The sequence below is a fragment of the Lagenorhynchus albirostris genome, chromosome 9 (genome assembly GCF_949774975.1).
Source record: "Lagenorhynchus albirostris chromosome 9, mLagAlb1.1, whole genome shotgun sequence".
NCBI lineage: Eukaryota > Metazoa > Chordata > Mammalia > Artiodactyla > Delphinidae > Lagenorhynchus > Lagenorhynchus albirostris.
Genome location: NC_083103.1, coordinates 93,566,478 through 93,589,950, shown reverse-complemented (window position 1 = coordinate 93,589,950; position 23,473 = coordinate 93,566,478). Strand labels below are relative to the sequence as shown.

The following is a 23,473-nucleotide window of genomic DNA, read 5'->3' as shown; positions in this document are numbered from 1 at the left end:
GGTAAACTGTTCACTGTAGACTCCAGGTGGTGAGAATGAGGCTATTCGCTGTAAAAGTCTTTTAATTTTTCAGTATGTTTGAAATTTTTCATAATCAAATTACAGGGAAAAAAGTAACCCTATGAGACTGATCCTCTTATTCTTATCTCACAGAGGAAGCAGTTTGAGAGCCCAAGTAATTTATCCAAGGTCACGCATCTGGTAAGCAATAGGGCTGGGGGTCAGAAGTGCCCTGGGCCGACTCCAAAGCCCAAGCTCTTTGTGTGACATGTGCTGCAAAGCATGTCACTTTCCAGCTGTCTCTCCCTCCTGGTGCCCAACCAGGAGGCCAAAGTGCCCAGAAGCCCTGTGGGCAGCTTGGACACCAGGGCCTGCCAGGCTCCACCCAGCTGGTTCCTTCCCCTTCCCATACAGGTGTCCCTCTGGACAATGGGGATGAATTAGGGCCACTTCCTCCACCAGCTTCTCTTTGGGACGGGCAGCAAGTGCCCACACAGGTGCCAGCTCCCCGCAGCCCTTTGGCTGCCGCAGAGCCACGAGCCCGCCCCCTCCGAGCCCAAGATCGTCACTGGGCTAGGTGACGGACGGCTACCTGACAGCACGCTAACAGGGACAGTTCTGTCATCAGCCCTGATAAATGCAGGCGCGCCCAGCCAAGGTCTGGTCCTGCTGTCTGTGGCTTCCTCCACCCACTCCCATAGAGAAGAAAAATGCCGATGGGCAGCCCGTTCCTCCACACAGTGGCTCCTTCAGCAGGGCCGGGGCCCTTGCTTCAGAGAGTTCTGTGACACAGTGATTCTTCATGACGGTTTGTGCCAACAAGGACTTTGCCTCCCGTTCCTAGCTTGTGGGTTTTCTTTGCTGATGACATTTCCCTTTCAGCGTGAGTTCTACTCCACTCAATGCAGCTGCCATCTGGTTCCTAAGCCCATGGCTCAGTGAGGGGCTTGAGCGCACAGCCTCCTAATTCCTCTGCACCCCCTCGTATCGTTACTGTTCATCCCTGACCCTCTCCCACTAATCCCTTCCCTTTGATCTGCCTCCTCCGAACAGATGGAGTGTGGTTTCTGGAAAAAGTGCTCTGCCAGAAAGCACCCCGAACTCCTCCCCATAGATAACAAACCTGGCAAGTGACGCCAGGCTACAGCAGGCTGCGTGGAAGCGCTGGGACAAAGAAACCATGGATGCTGGCATTCCAGGACAAAGTCGTAACTTGGGAAATGATACCACACCACAGCATCCTTCCTGGTCAGAGCCTGAGAGCCTGAGGACTGGTCCTCACCATGGCTCAGTGATTCCATAAACACACAGTCTCTAACCTCCTAGGTTCATGTAATGCTCCTGCTAGAGCCCAGAGGCAATGACCTCATATGATCTCACAGGCAATTCACACAGCAGTAATAGTAATAACAGCTGTGTTTGTTTAATGTTTATATGCTAATGTTTTATACTATTTACACCACTTTCTTCTCACAACAAACCTATAAAGTAGGTAGTGTTATCCTTAGTACGCAGGGCTGAGAAAATGGAGTTAGACAAGACCCAAGTTTGAGTCCTAACTTCCCCACTTACAAGCTGTGAGATGCTCAGCGAATCACTCAAACACAGGACCTCGCAAACCCATGCTCTTCACCACCACTCTGCTGCCCCCCATCTCAGACTCACCAGGCCAAGAAAGGACTTGGGGTCAGAAGCAGTGGAGTCTGAGGGCTGAAGTTCCTTCATGTGTTCACTGATCTCTGCCTCCTGGGGAGACAGACCCACAGAGAAGTCACCAGAGCAGAGGACAGAGGACAGATCACTATCCACGGTGCCAGTACAGGGCTGAACCCAAACCGAAATCCACCTCTTCTGGAAAACCCGGAAGAGGCCTGTGGACCCTCCCATTCTCTCTGGACACCTGCCCCGGCCCCCTCAGGCTGGGCAGGGCAACACTCTTTACACTTGGAAGGAGGGCCAAGTGAAGCAGAGTGGGAGATGGTTAGAAAGTCGGCAGTGGGGAAGTTTGATGGGATCCTAGGAAAACAGATGAGAGTATCTTTTCCAGGAAGTAGCTAAAAGCTCTTTAAATGAATTCCCTCACCATCCACCTGGAGGAAGGGCGGGACTAAGGGCTGGAAAATAAAGATGCCAAATGCTCTCACAGCTGGGTCCTACTTTTATCCATCCGAGTCACTGGCCTGATCTTACCAAGCAAGACTCCAGTGTCTTGGGTTGTTCAAAGGAGCCAGAGAGACCAATGAAGAGTCTTCTTGTACCCTAACTGACCAATGCCGGGGCAGGACACTCCCAAACGTCCCCCCCCACTCCCCTCAACAGGCTCCTCTCTCTGCAGGAACACAGGCTGCAACCATGACTCACCCCAAACTGATGTCAAGAAGTAGGAGGGGGAGGCAGGAAATGGCAAGAGGAAGCAAGTGGGAGACCAGAGGAATAGGAATACCCCAGGAGGTGCCAACGGAAAAGCAATTTTCTGCTCTGAATTTCTAGCGCCAGCAGGTTTGGAGTTTCATTCAGGATTTTACTGCCTGCTGGGTCTGGGCATATTTGTCACAATTAAGGGTTCTGGCTGATGTTGCCGACCCGTTGCCGGGCCTGCAAATGCAGCTCCTGACTCAGTAATAAAGATGAAGGGAGAGCAACGTGCACAGGGCACGAGAGAGCAGCAGAGGGCTGCAGCCAGCAGCTGCCCACGGGACAAGGTGACTTACTTCGCTCGCCTCTGATCTGCTCTCTTTCGGGGCGGAAGCCTCCTTCTTTGGCTCCTTTGCTGCCTCTTCCTGCAGGGAACCCTCCTCTCTTGCATCCACCGGGTCCTCTGGTGCCTCTTTTTTATTGGCTTTGGCAGGCTGATCGCCCGCGGGGTCGCCCCCGGGGTCCGCCACACTCCTGGACATCCCGGGATCATTCTTCTCATTCTTTGCTTTTTCTGGAAGCCAACTTGCCCCTGTTCCCTGTTGCCCTTGGCCATCGGCACTGCTCAGGCTGCTATCTGCACCTCGGCCGAAGAGCTTGCCAGGAGTAGGGGGGCTGGCAGCATCGGAATCCAGAGAAGTGTCCTTCTTCTCCTCTGGCTGGCTTGTTCTTGGAGATTCCTGGGGAGCAGAAGACCGTGTCAGAAAGGAAGACGTCAGGAATTAATAAAAGGGTTTAGAGACTTGCTACAAGACGGAGCTGCCATTCCTTGATGCCTACAGTTCTGAAACCAATGGCTATCCCACACCTCAAAAGCATTTAAAAACACAGGTTCCTGGCTCCAGCCCAGCTCCACTGACTCTGAAATTCTATGGTGATCTGAACACACCCAACCTGACCCCCGTCCACTGAGGAGCTTGGAATCCAGTGCACTGCACTATACAACTCTGTCACCACCCATCACTTTCTCGAGTGATAAATCTGGCTCATTCCAGCCCCATTAGATGGCAGGCTCAGAAGTCAATATTTGTTTACGAGGATGATGACGGAGAACCGCATGAGAGAAAAGTACCAAAGTCTAGAGTTTTCATTTTTAAAAGGCAGCAGGGAGGAAATATCAGGAGGGTACACTTTTTGCACAGCAATGAGGGTAGCTCTCTCCCTATAGCCTCAGGGGGCTGCATAAGCAGCCCTGGAGCCAGGCTCCTCTGTCGGAGGACCATCAAGTGAGTCCTCTGGGCAGCAGGTGCCAGATGGGGTGAGGTGTGTAGAAGACCAATTGGGGGAAATGCCCATGAGGATACGGGAGGTGGGGAGAGGCTTGGGAACGCAGGTCTGAGACCTGTGACATGGGAGAGGGAAGGAGGGGGCTTGAGTAGGAGAGCCTCAGGCCACAGCACAGTCCTGAAAGGGTCTCGGCCCCATGGACAGTCCCGCAGCCGTCATGCAGAAATGGCCCTGCTCCGGGGCCCGTTGCACCCCATCAATTCCATCAACAAGCCCGGCCTTGGCACGAGCCGGGGTGGATCAAAGGTTCAGCAGCTGCAGGCCGTTAATCCCCCAAGGTCCCCTCTGCAGGGTCTCTTGAAAGGAGATGGGAGCAGGCCACCTCTACAGCTGCCCACCCTGCTCCTCGTTCACGAACCCCATGGTAAAGACCAGGAGAAACCTTTAGAGCTCCCACAAGAGAAAAAGGAACTCCTCCCTTGGAAATACAGCCTGCGATCTCTCCTAGGCTCAAGCAGAGAAGCCTTCTTCCCAGAAAACACCTGTCCTAAACCTGGGCTGCCAGCGTGGACAACTTCTTGGCAGGGATTTTTGAGACTTCCTGAAGCCTGACCCTGGACACTCCAACAAGAAGCGTGATGACTAGAGTCCAGAGGGCCAAGGAAAAGCCCCAAACACGCCATTCACCATGCTGTCTGCTTGTTAAAGGACCCACAGAACCCAAGGCCATGACCATCCACTGCAGGTCTGGCAGCCGACTGACAAGCCCACCCAGACTTTCCAAGGATGGTTAAGAGAGGCAGGAAAGCAGACCACTTCAGAGCCCGACTTCGGAGACAGAACATCCAGGTTCAAATCTTGGCTCCGTGCTTACAGGGACCCTAGGCAAACTGTTTAACTTCTCTGGGCCTCAGTTTCTTCCTCTAAAATACGGGGGTATGGGCCTATCTCATAAGATTGTTGGAAAGATTAAATAAGTTAACACTCATCGAGTGAGTAAAGAACAGAGAACCGCGCCTGGCGCACCGTAAGCGCTCCATAAGCGCTAACTCGTGTATTACGATGAGACCCACAAGTTCAGTCACCGAGCACCTTCTATGAGCCAAACCCCACCGTGGCGACCTGAATAGGAAGATGGGTCCTGCCCTCAAGGAATTCAGCTGAGAATGGAGAAAAGTGAAACATCCCAGGTGGCCCTGGCTATGAGCCTTTACTGCCCAAAGCAAAGGGCACCGGACATGGTGGTGACGCTGTGGTCAGTGCCACGCCTGTCCCAGGGAGAAGAGCAGAGGCTGAACAGAGAAGTGGTGGGCTTCCCTCATGCCCTGGCAGCACAAAGGCAGGGTGCCCTCCACGGCTTCCCACCCTCCTGACACCCTAACTTATAGTGTGGAGGAAGTCTTCATGGTCACTGGGTGCAGAGGGGCCAAGATGAGCTCCTCCTCTTTGAGAGGCATCTTCAGGGCGAGGCCAGGTGTCCCCGCAGCAGCCGGCTCTCGGCAGCAGCCAGCACGCAGTGACCGGTCTGTGGGGCTCCTGGATGCCAAGAAGGACGTGGGAGTGTCTCGGGGGGAGTGAGGGGTCTGACTCAGCAAGCACAGCCAAGCCACCCCGGCCGCGCTCATCTCATGATGAAAGAAAGGCAACAGGCCTTGGATTAGGGGGCAGAAGAGGTGTCGGACCACCAGTTCACATCTCCTCACACGGCCCACAGCCCTTCTCACCCAGCCCAGCCCTGCTTGCTCCTCTGAGGTCATCTCCAGACACACACACATCCTGCCTGTGAACAAACATTACACCATCTCCCTGCTCTGCCGTGTGCGTTCTTAATACACACACAATCTACCCTGACAAGCTCCCACTGGTCCTCACGGCATCGCCTCTTCCAGGAAGCCTTCCTGAGATCAGCCTTCCTCATCCTCTTTCACAACAACTACTGTCTTATAACTGCTGACTTCCTTGCCTGTTGCCCTCACCAAATCAGCTCCCTGTTATCCTCAGTGTCTAGTTTCTGGCACATAATAGGTGCTCAGTCAATGCTTGTTGACTGAATATTAAAAGTGATTAAGTGGGGCTTCCCTGGTGGCGCAGTGGTTGAGAGTCCGCCTGCCAATGCAGGGGACACAGGTTCGTGCACAGGTCCGGGAAGATCCCACATGCCGTGGAGCGGCTGGGCCCGTGAGCCATGGCCGCTGAGCCTGCGCGTCCAGAGCCTGTGCTCCGCGACGGGAGAGGCCACAACAGTGAGAGGCCCGTGTACCGCAAAAAAAAAAAAAAAAAAAAAAAAAAGATTAAGTGGGTCAATGCAGATACAGGAGTTCCTATTCTGTAAAATGGAGATGTGATATCTATTTTACAAAATTATACAGGGATTAGACTATTATTTGTTATAGTGCTTATGAAATGGAAAATAGCTAAACAAATATTAACTATTAATATTCAAGATGACGGAAAAACAAGTAACCTATCAAAAATCAGAAGACACCAGATCCAGGGGGAGATTCCCATTCTTACACATGAGAGAATATGGCCAGACTACAGAATGTCAGGCCCAGGCTATGCCACTCTCAAGCTAAAATTCTTCAAAAGAAAAATGTTCCATGGAGCTTATCCTATTCTGTCTACGTAAATAGTAAAATATTAAAACATGGCTAACATGAAAATAAGTGAACTTGCATTCCCTGCGCCCACATCAACTAACTGCAATGACAGGACAGCCAGGGGGACGTCTTGAGGGGAAGGACAGCAGGGGGAGACTAGGCATTTGTTGTGGATTATCCACAAATGGATGAACGAGAGCTGAGTGTCTGGAAAACCCAGCTGACTCCACGCTCCCCTCCTTTAACTCAGCCCCTGCTCCTCATTCCATCGCGGGGCCCATGGCCTGAGGCCCGGCCCAGGACGCACACCCAGGCCCCTGCGCACAGCCTCCTGCGCCAGTGTTCTGCAGGGCACCCGGGGGATGTACCCACAGCACAGCTCTGCTCTCAGCTCAACCGTGCTCACACTCCTTCTGTCTCCTCCTGTCACAGCCCCAGGTCCTTGAGTATAAGGCAAATTCCTGCTGTCTTTTTCCAAAAAGACTTTGCCATCTGCATGAAGAGGGGGGTGCAGGAGAGTGCCTGTACGAACCATTTCATGAATATTTAACATATCCCCCCAAAGCTATGAGGTCTCCCATGCTGCAATCCCCCTGCTGCGGTCCAGAGCACAAAGGCAGGGGCCCTACATTCCACACGGCTCAGGAGGGCGAGAGTGGGAGACAGGGGAGCGGAACACCATGTCCTTGCATTGATCCCGTTCTGGGGAGACCCCCCCCACCAAGCCAAACACCAGTCGGTTTATTTTCCATGTCTCCTTCCCACCCAGTCGGTCTCAGTTCTTTGCACTGCTCCCCAGTGCTGTTAGCGCTTTCCAATCACACTGACATCATCCTGTTATTTCTAAGCCCAGCTCCCTCCCTCCCCTTTGATCTGCTGATGGTCTTTTCACCAGCACTACAAGGCCATCTGCTGCCTGCTCACCTACCCTTCAGCCTCCCCTCTTGCACTCCCCTCCATTCTCAGTGTCTGTTCCAGGAATGTATCCTTTTTGATTCTGTAATAGACTAGAAATGGGTTTAAGTTGAAGGCAGGAGAGGAGGGGGAAGGAGACACAGAGAGAGAGAGAGAGAGAGAGCGAAAGAGAAAGAGAAAGAGAGAAAGAGAGAGAGAGAGAGAGAGAGAGAGAGAGTGAGAGGCATTCTTGCCATCCTACTGCCCTCTCATGGAATCATGAGCAAAGTGACTGTTGACAGCGAAACAGGGTAAAACAAACCACAGAATAAGCGCTCCATCTCAGGCTGCCAGGGCTGCCCAAAAGCAGGAAGAGGTGGGCAGCTCAGAGGACCCAAGGTCTATAAACTGGGACAAAAGCCATTTTAAAGGGCATGGTAAGCAGAGGCAGCTTTGTCTGTCCTAAAACCCCCGTTCATCCCCACCACTAACCTTCCCCACCAGGAGAAGCCCCAGTTCCTGCCTGAGGTTAGAACGCAGGAATTCAACACTCCATGTGGCAAAAAGAACTAAATCTGCTGGGATGCTAGAGATGGGGTGGGGGTGGGGGGAGTGTATTTAACACCTCCCACTCCAGACATTTCTCCCCATCACACTGGGTTGCCTATTTATATTAAAGAGGTTATAAAAAATATATTTAAAAGCTCTACTCCCCCAGAGAAGCATATAAAGATCAGAAGGGAAGCTTTTGAGAATCCAGGACATGTCAAAGAAGAAAATCCCTTTTTTTGTGGACGTTTGTAAACTATTATAGAGGAAAAATTAACTAGCCCAAGTCAAAGCACATCATGATTGATCCACATCGGGATCTTCAATCCACCAGCTGAAGCGGGGATCCAGGGTCCACTCTACCCAGGACCTGGGAAAGCCCAGAGAAGAAAAAAGCACAACACGACCTGCCAGGATACCCTCTGGTCCCAGCGTGGCTCATTCATTCACTCACCTATTCATCCACTCAATCGCTCAGCAAAACATACCCGCGCACTTCCTAAGTTCCAGGGAGCAGGCCAGGTTCCAGACACACACACGTGAACAGGGCACAATCCCTACTCTCAGTTTGCTCAGTCTTGTGGAGACTACCCTCTTTCTCCAAAAGCCAGCGAGTCCTCCTGACACCCCATTCCTACTCATGGACATCCTTCCAGGCTCAAAACCTGAGCCACTGATTCCATCAGCATCATAAGGTCTTAATGGCAGATGAGAAGAAATAAAGTTATCATTTCAGGGAACCAGAAACAGAAGGCTTTGGATTTAATGCAAACAGACCAGGCCCCATTCAGAAGGAAGTGTCAGAGTAGAGCCAGATCAGGTTGATGACACTCAGAAAACGTGTCACGTGGCAGAAAGCATCAAAGTCACAATCAAAACATATCTGACTGCGCAGAGCCGAAAACGGGGACCGTTTCTGAGGCTACAGAGTGAGGCTAAGTATAACATGGGGCCTGCCCAATGGCTAGAGCTGGGTCAGCTGCGAGAGCCCACCTACACCTAGGTGTCAGCCAGCATTCTCAACCTCAGCCCACCTGGGACCTTCCCCCAGCTCTCAAGGTGAGCTGAAGACCAAGAAGAAAGAGTCAGAAACAATAAGACCGTGGAAAGGGATGATAAGGACATAAATAAAAGATAATAAGGAAACATTTAAATCCATGATACGGGCACTGCTGTTTCACTGGTCAGTTTTGTGGTCATTCTAATAAATGTGAGTGATCTCTTTCAGTTCAAAGTCTTTAAAAGAATTTTCTATTTTGTGAAAAGTTTAACTGACCTTGCAATCAATATTTCAATGTCTGGGGAAATCTGAGTTGTTGACTTCATGATTTATTGGTTGTGTGAATACTTTGGACATATTTAGAGAAAGCTTAATTGTTAAAAATTAATAAATTAGACAATAGACCGAGAACAAATAGTAGGGAATGTTCTTTTTCAAGTAGAAGAATGTACTGGGGTTTTTTAGTTATTACGACGACATGATGAGTTTCAGGCTTTGTTTGTTTGTTTGAAAGAACATTCTGGGACTTCCCTGGTGGAGCAGTGGTTAAGAATCCTCCTGCCAATGCAGGGGACACGGGTTCGAGCCCTGGTCTGGGAAGATCCCAGATGCCGCGGAGCAACTAAGCCCGTACGCCACAACTGCTGAGCCTGTGCTCTAGAGCCCGCGAGCCACAACTACTGAGCCCGCGTGCCGCAACTACTGAAGCCCGCGCGCCTAGAGCCCGTGCTCTGCAACAAGAGAAGCCACCATAATGAGAAGTCCGTGCACTGCAAGGAAGAGTAGCCCCTGCTCCCCCGCTCACCGCAACTAAAGAAAAGCCCACGTAGCAACAAAGGCCCAACCCAGCCAAAAATGGATGGAAGGAAGGAAGGAAGGAAGGAAGGAAGGGAGGGAGGAAGGAAGGAAGGAAGGAAGGAAGGAAGGAAGGAAGGAAGGAAGGGACATTCTGGTGGGAATGGAGGACAGACCAGGGAAAGAGATGAGAAGCAGCAGGACTGCTGGGGGGATATTCCGGAAGCTAGTTCCATCCATATTCTGCATTTCCCAGGCCTCGTGCCTTTGCTCAAGCTGTCCACCTGCCTAAAACATCCCTTCCACCCCCACATCTAAAACCTCCCTACTCTTCAAGACCGGGGGCAAATGTTGTCTCATCCAAGTTCTCCCTCATCTCTGGGCAGGTAATTTCTCTGCCCTCAGAACTCCTCCAAAGAGTGCACCTGTGCTCGAGCTCTTTATACACCTCGCCCTGCTTTACAGTTTCCTAAATATTCATTTATTCAACGAGTACTAAGCGCTCACTAAGCACAGAGTGCCCAGCATCCTTTCTCTCCAACTGCACACTCCCAGAGGCCCGCCCAGGCCACTCCTTACCAGTGCTGGGATCGACCACGGCACAGCTGCCGCCACACAGCCAGCATTCGACAAATGCTAGGCATCTGGACAGCATTACACCTCTGTGCAAAACCTCCCATGGCTCCCAATGCTGGTGTAACCCAGTCCCAACTTCTCAGCTGGCACTCAGGTCCTCCACGACCCAGCCCAACCTACCTCCACAGCCCCATTTCCCACTCCTCTCCCACACGCGCCCTGGGCTCCAGGCAAAGGAGACACCCTCGTGCTCCGCTCCTGTGCAGTGCCCTGCTGCTGGAGCTCTCCCTCACCACTCGCCTCTGCTCGTCCGGCCCCACCCACCGTCCTTCCTGGCTCACCTCAGATGTCAGATTCTCAATAAGGCCTTTCAAACGGACAGGAGACCCCGACTTCTCCCCAGCCACAACACTGTGTTTCACCACCCTGACGGCGGCACTGCATTCCACTCCGAGTCCCAGCTACGTAAGTCTCTCTTTTATGAGACTGTAAACTCTTCGAGGGCAGGGACCACAGCTAACCGAGGCGTGCGTGGCCAATAGCACCTAGCAAAGTGCCTCATGTAGAAACATTCAATAAACGGTGGTTATCTGAGAAATGAGTGAATGGATGAATTCCTTTCCACGCTTGTGCTTCCCCAAACCCCAGAAATCCCATCTGGACAGGACTGGGACAAAATGGTACTCTTTCCAAACAAGTCTCCCACAAGGAGGAAGGCTTAAGAAGGGAGGAGGGGGACTTCCCTGGCGGCCCAGTGGTGGAGACTATGCGCTCCCAATGCAGGCGGCCTGGGTTCGATCCCTGGGTCAGGGAACTAGATCCTGCATGCTGCAACTAAAGATCCCGCATGCCGCAACTAAGACCCGGCGCAGCCAAATAGATAAATAAATACTTTTTTAAAAAAAAGAAAGGAAGGAGGGACCTGCCAGGCTGAGGCATCTGCCTGCAGGGGCTCCAGGCTCTTACCTCATACTCGAAGTCACCCCCCAGTGCCCCGATGTCCAGGTGCAGGTTCTTAAGAAGCTCACTTGAGCTTCGGACACTCTGAAAATGAAAACGATGGCAAGGAAACTGGTCAGCCCAGGGGGCCGAGAAGCCCCTCACAGGTTATACTTTCTGGGTCAGACCCAGCAGGTATACAGACTGAGCAAGGAATGAAGCTGTGGGCTGGAAAATCATTTTCACTTATTTTCAAAGTAGCACAGAGGTTAGCCCAAAGGTAAAGACAGCTCAGCTCAACTATCCACCAGCAGATGAACGGCTAAACAAAATATGGTATATTCATACAGTGGAATATTATCCAGCCACATGTGCTACAGCATGGATGAACCTTGAAAACATTATGCGACATGAAAGAAGCCAGACATAAAAGGACAAAGACAGTATGATTCCACTTATATGAAATGTCTAGAACAGGCAAATTCACAGAGACAAAGAGTAGATCAGGGACTGGGGAGAGGGGAGGATCCAGAGCTTTGTTTAAAGGGTACAGAGTTTCTCTGGGATTATGAACAAGTTCTGGAGATGGATAGAGGTGATGACTGTACAACACTGTGAAGGTAGTTAAGGTCACTGAACTGTACGCTTAAAAGTGGTTAAAATGGTAGACATATTTGACCACAATTTAAAAAAAAAATTTTTTTTTTCATAGCACAGAGGGTTTCCAGGCCAAGAAAAGGATTCATTCTTACCTGGTTGTCACTCTCCGCCTCATCCTCCTCATTGGTCTCCTCTCCTAAAGCCAAGAGGCTGAGAGCATGCTTGTCCTCGTGGATGGAGCCCAGGAGACCCTTTGTACACGCAGAAGTCTTGAGACCCTGTGAAGGCTCCAAAATAGAGAAGGAAAACCAAGGCACTTACGGGGAAGACCCTCAGCTGCCTTCTCCTCTCTCTTTCTGTTCAGATGGCTCCCAGAGCAAGCCCACCACCTCCAGGAAGCTGACCCCAGCAGCTCCAGCTCACTGACCCCTCCCTGTCCAACTCCTGCTGCCCTGGCTGCAGGGACTGGGAAATCACCACTGCAGTCCCTATGCCCTGGGTCCATCCTCCACCACCCAGAGCCCCTGTTCAGCATCCTCCAGGTGTGACTCATCTTCCCCACTAGATTATGAGCATTAAGGACTCAGCCCATGCCCTCTATTTCTCATCCATGGGTCACGGTTCCTAGCATGGAACATGGAGGCCCCACGGTAACTACACTGAACACAAGAAGCAGCATTTACCATTGAGAGTTCTCCATGCTGACCAGACTCCACCGAGCTCCCCAGGCTCACGCTTTGAGATCCACGAAGAGCAGAGGGCGGGGCATCCACCAGGCCCCTTAACGGGGCCAGACCCCCGAGAGGAATGTGGACGGGGGCTAACGGGGAGCCCAGGGCCTGGGCAACAGAAAACATCCTGTTACAAACCCAAGAAACCACAGGGCTCTGAGAGTGTGGAGATGGATATAAAAATAAAACATCTAAATCCTGCCCGCTCAAATTTAAACCGCCTCCGTTCGGAGGCTGCTAATGAAACACAACATCCAGAAATTACCATCGTGCCAGCCATGTGAGAATCACGGGCTGGCTTCCTGATCCTCGTAACTCTGGGCCTGTCTCTCAGCAAATGGTTCTTTCACATCTGGCAGATGCTGCAGAGGACTCTGCTCTCCCTCCGAAGCCACAGAGGAAGTTGGGGGGTTGGGGGGAGAAGAGACAAAAGCCTCATCTACCAGCATGAGAAGTCTCAATAGATAAAGTTGAAAACGGATGAATCAAGAAAAAGCAGTCTAAGCATATTATTTACAAATATGGAAGCAAACACTGGAAGAGAGCCGTTGCCTCTGGGGAGGGGTACCCACACCCGAGAACTGCTATATTTCGTTCTATGCCTTTTGGCTCGACTTGACATTGTTTAATAACATGGGCATGTATTACTTCCATTAAAATAAATATTAACTATGAAAAATACACATGAGCAACAAAAGAACTCTCTTTCCGCTCTCCACTGATGAGGAAAGGGGCTGGGGGGAGCCTCGCCAGAGGACTGTGCAGGCCCCTCCTTTGCCCTGTTCTTGGGATGGCCAAACGAAGGCTTTGTACCAGTGAGGACTGGGGAGAGAAACCAACTGGGTGGCAGAATTTGTGAGACGTTGGGTCGCTCACGGACTCTTGGATTCTCAGTTTACTCATCTGCAAGACAGAGATGATGTGTGTCTTGCTACTTAAGAAGGTTTGTTGAGAAATTCAAATGAGATACTGACAGCAAGGAGCATGTGTGCGTGGCCCAGGGCTACACCAGCGCTGTGGAATTGCTATCATTACAGGGATTCACATCACAAGAGTCTGGGCTTAGAAGCCGAGGCAGGATAGCATTCTGGGGACAGTTTACAAACAGCTCTTTAAATATCCTCAAATTTAAATTGTATATAAAACAACACAAAAATTCCATTCCTTTCTAATTCCATGGGGACTGAAGAGAGAAAGGGGAACCTGAGGAGGTCAGGCAGAGTTCAGGTGGCCCATCTTCTCACCAGCAGCTGGGCCTGGGGCCAGACCATCGGGTGGGCTCTGAACACAACCCATTTCTGCATGGGAAGGGCATCAGATGCTTATCTGAAAGGTGACACGAGACCCCCTCCCAAACCTTTGTAGGTCCCCAGTCACCTGGCCTGTTGCAGGGTATCTTCGTTAGGCAGAAAAGGAGCTGATAATAAAAAAATTGGCCAACTTTGCCTGAGCCCTGGGCACCAGGGTAAGCACCTGTCTCATTTCACTGTCAACACCATCTGAGGCCACAGTCCCCACAAGAGCAAACGGAGACTCGTGAGGTCAAGACCCCTGCCCCAAATCATAGGGCCTGCAATGAGGGCAGACGTGGGACCAGAACGCAGGGCAATCTCTAAGCCAGTATTGTACACTGCCTCCTGGCTATGGCAGAAAAGGAGCCCAGGAAATCTGCTCTGAGGTGAACTGTTAGCAAACCCAGCCTGCTCCCCGCAGCCAGCCCAGTGGATCAGCGAGTAAAATTCTTCCCATACTATATTTATGGAAAATTACAGACTCCTAACATGGCTAATTTGCTAACGTGCTGGGGGCCTGAGGGAGGGAGACAGACCCGCTGAGGGCTTTGTTCTCCCAGGCCTTTACCAAATCAGCGGTTAGTAGGGAAATTATACATCCCTGGCTCCTAGCTGATCACGCACTATGGGCTGTGCGTGGCGTTGTCCTTCAGAGAGGATAAACTTGCTGCCATTGGGCTAATTAAAACTTTCAGGATAATCTGCAGCTTATCTGATATTTATAGTGCTACAGTAGTTATTAGAGCTAACGGAGAACCAGGGCACGCCAGCAATTAGGAACCGAGGTAACAACTGGGTAAAGCCACAGCTGGGCAACAGCCGAAGAATAGCCGGGGAAATGCAGATCGACCCCCGCGGTTGTCTGGGATCCAATCTGACTTCTGAATGAAGCTAGTGGTGACTCTTTAAAGGGAAAAGGAGTCGGAATGACAGGGCAAGCCCAACCCTTTGGTAGATCCCAACAGGGGAGGAAGTGAAGGCTCACGTGGTCAGCACAAGCCTGACACAGATTATTCACATGGTTCTGGAAACCCTGGGAAGCAAGGAGCAGAAGCAGCTCACTGAACGGCAGAGAGAGCCTGGGCTTCAGCCTCTCATGACAGTGTTAACTCTCTAGTTCTGTGTGATTCCCAGAAGGGACTAAGTTCAGAGGCTGGGGTAGGGTGTCTACTTGGGAGGACCTCCCCATAACCAGCTAATGGGGAAGGCTTCCCGAATCCTGGGACAGTACCTGTATCCTGCATGAGTGCCAGGATAAGTGCCACCTTGCTCACCCTCAAAACTGAGCATCGTCAGAGCATGTGAACCACCCACGAAGTACAGTTAGGTCAAGGGAAGGGAAGTCTAGATACCCTCAGCCCCTATCTTGCAGGTGATGGGGCAGAAGAAACAGGAACCGCATGTCATCCCACAAGATGGCCATCCTGGGTGGTTAAGGGATCAACAGTTACCAAGGGAGGACAGATAACAGGAAAGCAGACCTGCTGGCTGTGTTGGGGTGTCAGCTCAACCTGCTCCCTCCCTGCCAAGTTCACTGAGCCTGAAGGCCGTGCTCTCTAAGAAGCCTACCTGGTCGAGAAGCTGCATCTTGCCTGGCTCTGTAGCAAGCCCTCTGCTGGAACTCAGCTTGACCAGCCCCTGCCTGAGGGGGCTGCTGCTTGGCTGGAAACGAGCTTGCTGAGAGGCCTCCTGCCCAGCCGGGGCGCCGGCCACCTTCTGAGGATGCTCCCGCGTCTCTGGCCCCCAAGACAGAAACTGGGAGCTCATGGCTCTGATGGCCTCGTGCTCGCCCTCACTAGACATCCTGGAAGACTCAGCTGCCAGGCGGCAGACCACGCTGGCAAGGTCTCTGCACGGCCTGTCCCGCGCGCTCTCGGGCGGCCCCGGGCCCTCCAGCCGCCTGGAGAGCTTGAACATCTGCAGGATGTGCTGGTAGAACCTCTGGTCCTCAGAGTAGTCTTCACTCTCTGACTGCTCCTCGGCAGAGCTCTGCATGTGGGACAACTGGGGCGCCAGGAAGGGGCTGGGGTGCTGCTCCCTGGGTCCGGGGCCTGACTGACCCACACCCCGCTCAGATCCCCGTGAGCTCTGCAGGTCCCACGGAAAGTTGGTCACCTCCCCCAGGACCTCAGAGCCCAGGTGAGAGGCCAGGCTGCTGCTGCTACTCTCCAAGTCAGGCCCAAACCTGCCCAGCCTCCTGTCCTCTGCAGGGGGCTCCAGAGAGCCTGGGGGTGGAGTCTTCTCACTGGCAGGAGACCCTCGAGGGGCCTGCGGGGTGACTGCAGGGGCGCTCTGGGCTGGTTCTGAGACCAGGGTATCAGGGGGTATTAGCAAGAGCCCCTGAGGTGGACCTATGGCTGAGGCCCCTGGAGCCTCAGGGTCTTCGGGCTCTATTTTCTTGCTGCCCCAAGGGGCATCCTTGTGGACAAGCTTGGAGACCTGTCCCATCCACAATCCCGGGGGCTCTCTCCTCCTCCTGCCCCTGCCCATGCTGCCCTCTTCCCCAGAAACGCCCTGCCAGCTCTGGTCTTCAGCTGGGCTACTGACTAACAAGAACGGCTTGCTCTTCCTGGCAGGCAGCATGGGGTCAGAAGAACAAAGGGACAGGGAGGGATCTTCCTCAGGGGATGGTGAGGGAATGGGGCTCTGGCCCTTGTCCCCCGCGGGGCCAGTGGAGCTCCGCTTGGCCATGTTATGGCTGTGCTGCTCCCCTTTCAGCTGCAGGCCCTTGAGGGCTTCCAAAAACTTCAAGTGGACCAAGGCCTGGCTCCTGCTCTCTAACGCATCCTGCCCGTTCCGGAAGGGCCTGCTGTGGTCAGGGCCCAAAGCACCAGGTTTCTGCTGTCTGGTCCTCATTTCCAGCTCTTCTATTTCAGGGTCTGAAAACCCCAGGTAGATTTTCTCTGTCGCCTGCTGGGGCTTCTCCAGACCCTGCTGATCACCTAATTCTGTCCTGCAGTGGGCTGGGGCCCTGCCTAAGATTTTCTCCACGTCGGCAAAGATCTGGTGGGTTCGGGAAGCTTGGCCCTTGAAGAGTGGCTGTAGCTTGCTGGGCAGGGAGCCCGTGAGAGACCTAGGGATGTCAGCCAGCATACGTGGGCTCTTCCCTTTCTTAAAGGAGCCCTCACTTCTAGCCTGCATCTCTTGGTCTAGGTCCAGATCAGCCAGCCCAGGTGCTGAGAGAGGGGATGGGCCACGGAGAAAGGAGGAAGAAGGCAGAAGTCCCTGCTCAGGCTGTGTTTCCTAGATGGGTATATAAACAGGCAGAGAAAACTAAGACAAAGCGCTTCTGATTTCTACTTGCTACCTTAGCCCTTGGCAAACCCTTAGCAGAAACCCACCCTCCATTTAAAGAAAAACACAAACCCATGAGGGAAGAAAAGCTAAAAACTCCCTGAGCTTTGTTGTTTTCTGGGCCCTAGTTTCCTTATCTATAAAAAGGAGGTTCGATGAAATCAATGGCTTACAAACCTTGCGCCATGGAACCCACATATTGGTTCCGCCTGGTACCTTGGGGGCTGCTATGGTGGGCATGTGACAGGGAACAGGCATCACCAAGACCCACACCCCCAGGTTCAACCAGAGCAGCTCCACTTCTTCTTTATCCACTGGCCCTCTATGGGAGAACTGATGTGAAGACAGGGTTCCATTGCTAACAAACGTCTGAAAATCACCAACTAGATTACCCCAAAGGTACCATCAAGCTCTCAATTCTGTGATTGGTTAATTTCATAAAATCCACCATCCTTATCAAGGACTATCAGAAAGAGTCTAAGAAGGGAGGAAAGAGGGGAAACATAAGCAGTGAACCGAGCCTTGGGAACCTGGACTAGGTCTTCTACCAAAGGCAAGAGTTGGTACTGCTCAAGAGAGGTCCACACAGTCAGGGAATCTTGGGGTAGGCAAAACCATAAAAGATCAACCACATCCTGCATTCACCCTAAACTCCACCCAGCTCTCCTGCAGAGAGCCCAAACCACCTGAGCCCGGTCGCCCACCTGGTCAGGCCTGCCCCTGGACACACTGGTTTGCACCTGTCCTGAGCCCTAAGATCCAGACTGGCAGCCCAGGGCAGTCCACTTGCCCTCAGCTCCTGAAGCCACAGGAGGAATCCTTTTTAACAGGGAGCTCCAGGAACTCAGTCACACACCCAGAGCTCAGTCTATTACCCAACCCTCCACCCCAGAACCCTCACTTCATTCCCTCTCTCACCTTCAGTCATGCCAGAGCCTGCCCAGATGCTGATTATCATGTAAAATAGTCTGGGGTTAGTGAAAAGCCTATTATACATCTTTTACCTTTCAAACACACGGCATTAGAAAATTCAGCCTCTTTGGAAATTACCTGTTCTCTTTTCTCCACCTGGAAGAATGGACTTGCTGTCTTATTTCTCAGAACCATGATTAGTAATATTGGGGTGGGGGGGAGTAACTGTAGAGTTTGGAAATGATGAAAAGAGCTAAATTCATCAGCAACTATCCAATGTCAGAACTGACACCTTGCAAAGGAAGGAAGATGGAGGAAATCTTCACTGAGAAGTAAGCACCAGGCACCAGTGGGAAATAAAGGCTATAAATAAGAGAGCAAATCAACTCGACCATTAAGAGGGTTGAAAAGGTATTCCCAGGGTTCCCCACTTGGCTAAACTGGGTTCCCAAGTCCCTCCCTCTCCTCAATGTGGCCCACCTGCCTCACACCTGGAGGGACAAATAGAATGATAATGGGAAAGATAACTTTCAACTCTGAGTAAAAAAGCTACTTGGGACCAAGGTGATGACACTGCAATCAAATGTCAGTTATCCACCATGAACCGAGGACACTGGCAGCAAAGGCCATCCACAGGGCCAGATAAAGCCTCAAGCTTTTCTTTCTGGATCTTGAAGGCACTGATGTTCTGACAACTGAATTATGGCTCATCAGACATCTAGGAATTTGCACCACCAAGACACATGATGAACCCACACGAGGAAAGCCTGGCTCGGAAAGGAGAGGAGAGGCACTCGCTCCTCTGGGTTCTCTGGCCTCCACCAAGTGCTCCCTGTGCCCCAACTCTCCAGAGGGGCAGACGGCGTCACTGCAAAACCCCATCCTCAGCAGGGCACTCCCTCACTCATCCTATTATGTCATATGTGCCTCCCAAGGGGGAAAAAGAAATTGCTTAGAGATAGTAACCACTTCTAGAAGCCTGAAAGGAAAATTTGCCAGAAGACAGGCATAATTCAGATGAGGCACTATCAAAAAGTGACTATATTATTGTTGTTATTCTTAACCTCCCGGCTGTAAACAGCTAGAGGTTCCCGATATCCCTCAGGTTTCAGGCCTGGCCTCTCTGACTCACCAGGGGACTTTTGGAGGTCTCTTTGTCCTTCTTGTCTTTCTTTTCCTTTTTCTTTTTCTTTTCTTTCTTCTTAATGGCCCCAGGAGTCGACAGTTTCCCCCGCTCTTGGATCACCAAGTTCCGATAGTGCTCATCACAGGGGTGGTCCCACATGGACTGCCCGTTGGCAAAGTTGAAATAGTAAATATCACCTGTGATGTCCTGGCTGGGGATGAGCAGAGGTCACAAGTTAGTCCCTGCTCAGGTCCAAAGCTACACAGGAAAAAAAAAGAAGAAGAAAAATGGCAAGGAGGCAGAGAAGAAGGAAGAACTGCGGGGAGAAGGGGAGAGAGAGAAAAGAAGAGAGGAAAGGATTAACACAAAATTGAAGGGTAGGGACTTTCCTTATGGTCCAGTGGTTAAGAATCCGCCTTCCAATGCAGGAGACATGGGTTCGATCCCTGGTCAGGGAACTAAGATCCCACATGCCTCGGGGCAACAAGCCCGCGTGCCGCAACTTAGAGAGAAGCCCGTGCGCTGCAACGAAGAGCCCGCACCACAACAAAGACCCAGTGCAGCCAAAATTAAAAAAATAAAAATTGACGGGTACCATTTGGCTAAGAATAAAGAGTTTCCTTAGATAGAAACAAATGATTGGGATACCTAAGGACTTCTCTAGATGGAGACGTTTAATTGTTAAGGTTCCTGAGAATTCATGGTAGACTAGAGTAGGAATAAACTTTGTTTTAGATGGAGAAATACAAACACTATGGTATCATGGAGATAAATTCTGGGATAGAACTTGCTTAATATTTTCATAAATAATCTAAAGAAAAAATATGCGTTGTGATAGCTCTGATTTTGCAAAAGATTCTAAACTCATAAGAGGTGATAATCCAAGCTAGTGGGGTCAATCAACAATAAAAGAAAAGAATGTAGAAGGTAGGTCTCAACATGAACAAGTCTAAAATAAGCCATTCATCCCACCCACCATTATCAGTAATCCATATATTGCAATATAATCCACATATTGCAATATAAAAGATGCAATACCCAGGAATAAATCCAAAGTGTGCAAAATCTTCATAAAGCTTTATTGAAAATTCAGGGGAAGAAAAAACAATTGGAGAGACACCCAGTGTTCCTGAATAGAAAGATTCAAGTCTGTAAACATGCCATTAATCCTCAAATTAATGTATAAATCCAATACAGTCCCAATCAGGCTCCTTATGAAATTTGACAAGCTCAATTTTAATTCAAATGAAAGAGAAAATATGCAGTAAAACAGGAAAAATATCAGAGGTAAAAGATAAAAAGACATACAAATGACCAAGAAGCACATGAGAAGATGCTCAACACCACTGAAGATTAGGGAAGTGAAAATTAAAACTACAATGAAATGTCACTTCACACCCATCAGCATGGCTATTATCAAAACAGCAGAAAATATGGGCATTCCCTGGTGGTCCAGCAGTTAGGACTCTCACTGCTAAGGGCCCGGGTTCGTTCACTGGTTGGGGAACTAAAATCTCACATGCTGCAGGGCGTGGCCAAAAAAAAAAAAGCAGAAAATAACAAGCGCTGGCAAGGATGTAGAGAAACTGGAACCCTGGTGCACTACTGGTGGGAATGGAAAATGGTGTAGCCACAGTGAACACAGCATGACAGTTCCTCAAAAAATTAAAAATAGAATTACCATTTGAACCAGAAATTCCACCTCTGGAGGCATACCCAAAAGAATTGAAAGCAGGGATTCGAACAGACATTTGTACACCAATGGTCACAGCACCACTATTCACATAGCCAGACGGAAAGAGAAATTCTCAGGTGCCAGAAACAAAAAGAAAACATGCAACCTGAATAATAAGTGCATGAACTGACAGGTCAAAACTGGTATCTGACCTGGATATAGGCCTGTGGAACTTGGGTTTTAATGCCAGTTTAGAACAAAATGTGGCCTTAGGCCTTCGTGAATTTAGGAACTGGAAATGAGACCCTAGGTGTATCTGGGGCCCTTCGGGCTGTTCCCTCCATGAATAAAAGGACCTAGGTCATGGAAGCAGCAAGGAAACATGTCAGGTTCTAGGTGGGGAGAATAAAATTTAATGAAAAACTGAAACCCCAAGACACATGTAGATATATAGTCCAAACTGTGGTAAGGGAACCCCAAGTCAGGAAATTAATGGAAAAACTGAGTCCTAAACCACTGAAAACTCCTTGGCAGAAACCATTGTAAAGCCACTCAACAACCTAGGAATGAGACACTCACAGAAAATAACCTCTGCAGAAGATGAATTCACAAAATGCACAATAACTAATTACAGAGGAAACGTGAGGAAACATTTCGCCACGAGGGAAAATCAGTAACACAATGAAAAGAAGAACTGAGAGAGTAGAACAATCAAAAGAAGACTAAAAATAACAATATTTAAAATTATTGTAGGGATAAAGGAGTAGAATCCATAATGAAAGAACAGAACTCTAAAAAAACCTAGACATATTGAAAAGAACATAAGAGAGCTTGAAGGAACTGGTAGTCATTAGATTCAAAATGAAAAACAACCAGATCTGATGCAGAAGAAGAAACAAATAGTGAATTGGGAAATAAATATGCTAAAGGAAATTATAAAGTGATTTTTCAAATATGAAACAGAAGTTAAGAGACATGGAGGATCAAATAATAAGGTCCAATATATTTCCAGTAAGAGGTGTAGAAAAGGAAGTGATAATGGTTGAGAATTTTCCAAAATTGAAGAGACATATGAGTCCTCAGAGTAAGGAAGCACTCCAATTCCTATACACAGTAAATAACAATGAACCCACACCTAGACACACTGTTGTGAAATTACAGAACACCAGAGATTAAAAACAAAATAATAAAAACAACCAGAGGAAGGAAAAGTTGGTTACCTACAAAGGAACAACTAATGAAACCAAAAAACATGTCTTACGAGCAAACCCAGCGGTCAGAAGATAATGGTATACAGTATTGTCAAACAGCTGTTGACAAATCTGTACTCAACTAAACCACTATTCAAGTGTGAGACCAGGGACTTCCCTGGTAGCACAGTGGTAAAGAATCCGCCTGCCAATGCAGGCGACACGGGTTGGAGCCCTGGTCCGAAAGATCCCACGTGCCTCGGAGCAACTAATCCCATGCATCACAACTACTGAGCCTGCACTCTAGAGCCCGCGTGCCACAACTACTGAAGCCTGTGCGCCTAGAGCCCGTGCTCCGCAACAAGAGAAGCCACCGCCATGAGAAGCCCGCGCACCGCAACGAAGACCCAAGGCAGACAAAAATAAATAAATAAATTTAAAATTTAAAAAAAAGTGTGAGACCAGGGATTTCCCTGAACTCAGAGCTTTCACTGCTGGGGCCCAGGTTCAATTCCTGGTGGGGAAACTAAGATCCCACAAGCCACACAGTGCAGCCAAAAACAAAAATACAAAAACAAAGAGTGAGACCAGACAACAATTACTCAGGACACAGGAAGATAAACACATTTAGCATGCTTGATATAAAGGACATTTAAGAACCCTGTATCCAAAAACAGAAACAGACTCACAGACTCAGAAAACAAATTTATGGTTACCAAAGGGGAAAGGGATGAGGTAAGGAAAAATCAGGAGTTTGGGATTAGCAGATACAAACTACTATATATGAAAAACAAGGTCCTACTGTATAGCACAGGGAACTATATTCAACATCCTGTAATAAACTATAATGGAAAAGATTATGAAAAAGAATATATTTTTTAACATCTTTATTGGACTATAATTGCTTTACAATGCTGTGTTAGTTTCTGCTGTATAACAAAGTGAATCAGCTGTATGTATACATATATCCCCATATCCCCTCCCTCTTGCACCTCCCTCCCACCCTCCCTATCCCACCCCTCTAGGTGGTCACAAAGCACCAGGCTGATCTCCCTGCGCTATGCGGCTGCTCCCCACTAGCTATCTATTTTACATTTGGTAGTGTACATATGTCAATGCTACTCTCTCACTTCGTCTCAGCTTACCCTTCCCCCTCCCCATGCCCTCAAGTCCATTCTCTAAGTCTGCGTCTTTATTCCTCTCCTGCCCTAGGTTCATCATATATTCTTATATATGTGTGTGTGTGTGTATGTGTATATATATATATATATATATATATATATATATATAAAACTGAATCACTCTGCTGCACACCAGAAACTAACAAAAAATTGTAATATATCAACTATACTTTAATAAAAAAAAGAACCTTGGGGACTTCCCCGGTGGCGCAGTGGATAAGACTCCGCGGTCCCAACTTAGGAGGCCTGGGTTCGATCCCTGGTCAGGGAACTAGATCCCACATGCATGCCGCAACTAAGAGTTCGCATGCCACAACTAAGGAGCCCGCCTGCTGCAACTAAGCAGCCCACGGGCTGCAACTAATACCCGATGCACCAAATTAATTAATTAATTTTAAAAAAAAAAGAACGCTGTATCCAAAAATGAGAGACTACATTCTTATCAAGCACACATAGAACATTTACATAAACAGGATC

At 49.7% G+C, this 23,473-nt stretch overlaps 1 protein-coding gene across 3 annotated transcripts in view; it reads right to left on the bottom strand.

Annotated features, from left to right (window-relative positions):
• The window catches only part of CEP164 (centrosomal protein 164), a 71,051-nt gene that overhangs the window by 27,694 nt on the left and 19,884 nt on the right, over window positions 1-23,473 (bottom strand). Inside the window, exons 5-10 of one of the 3 annotated variants that reach the window (XM_060160460.1) lie at window positions 18,957-19,161; window positions 12,279-12,434; window positions 11,748-11,882; window positions 11,023-11,100; window positions 2,712-3,095; window positions 1,666-1,746 (exon numbers count right to left, since the gene is read on the bottom strand). In XM_060160460.1, coding sequence (XP_060016443.1) covers window positions 1,666-1,746; window positions 2,712-3,095; window positions 11,023-11,100; window positions 11,748-11,882; window positions 12,279-12,434; window positions 18,957-19,161 — 1,039 coding nt within the window. The remainder of the gene's footprint in view (window positions 1-1,665; window positions 1,747-2,711; window positions 3,096-11,022; window positions 11,101-11,747; window positions 11,883-12,278; window positions 12,435-18,956; window positions 19,162-23,473) is intronic. The other 2 variants (XM_060160458.1, XM_060160459.1) reach the window with 2 other exon arrangements.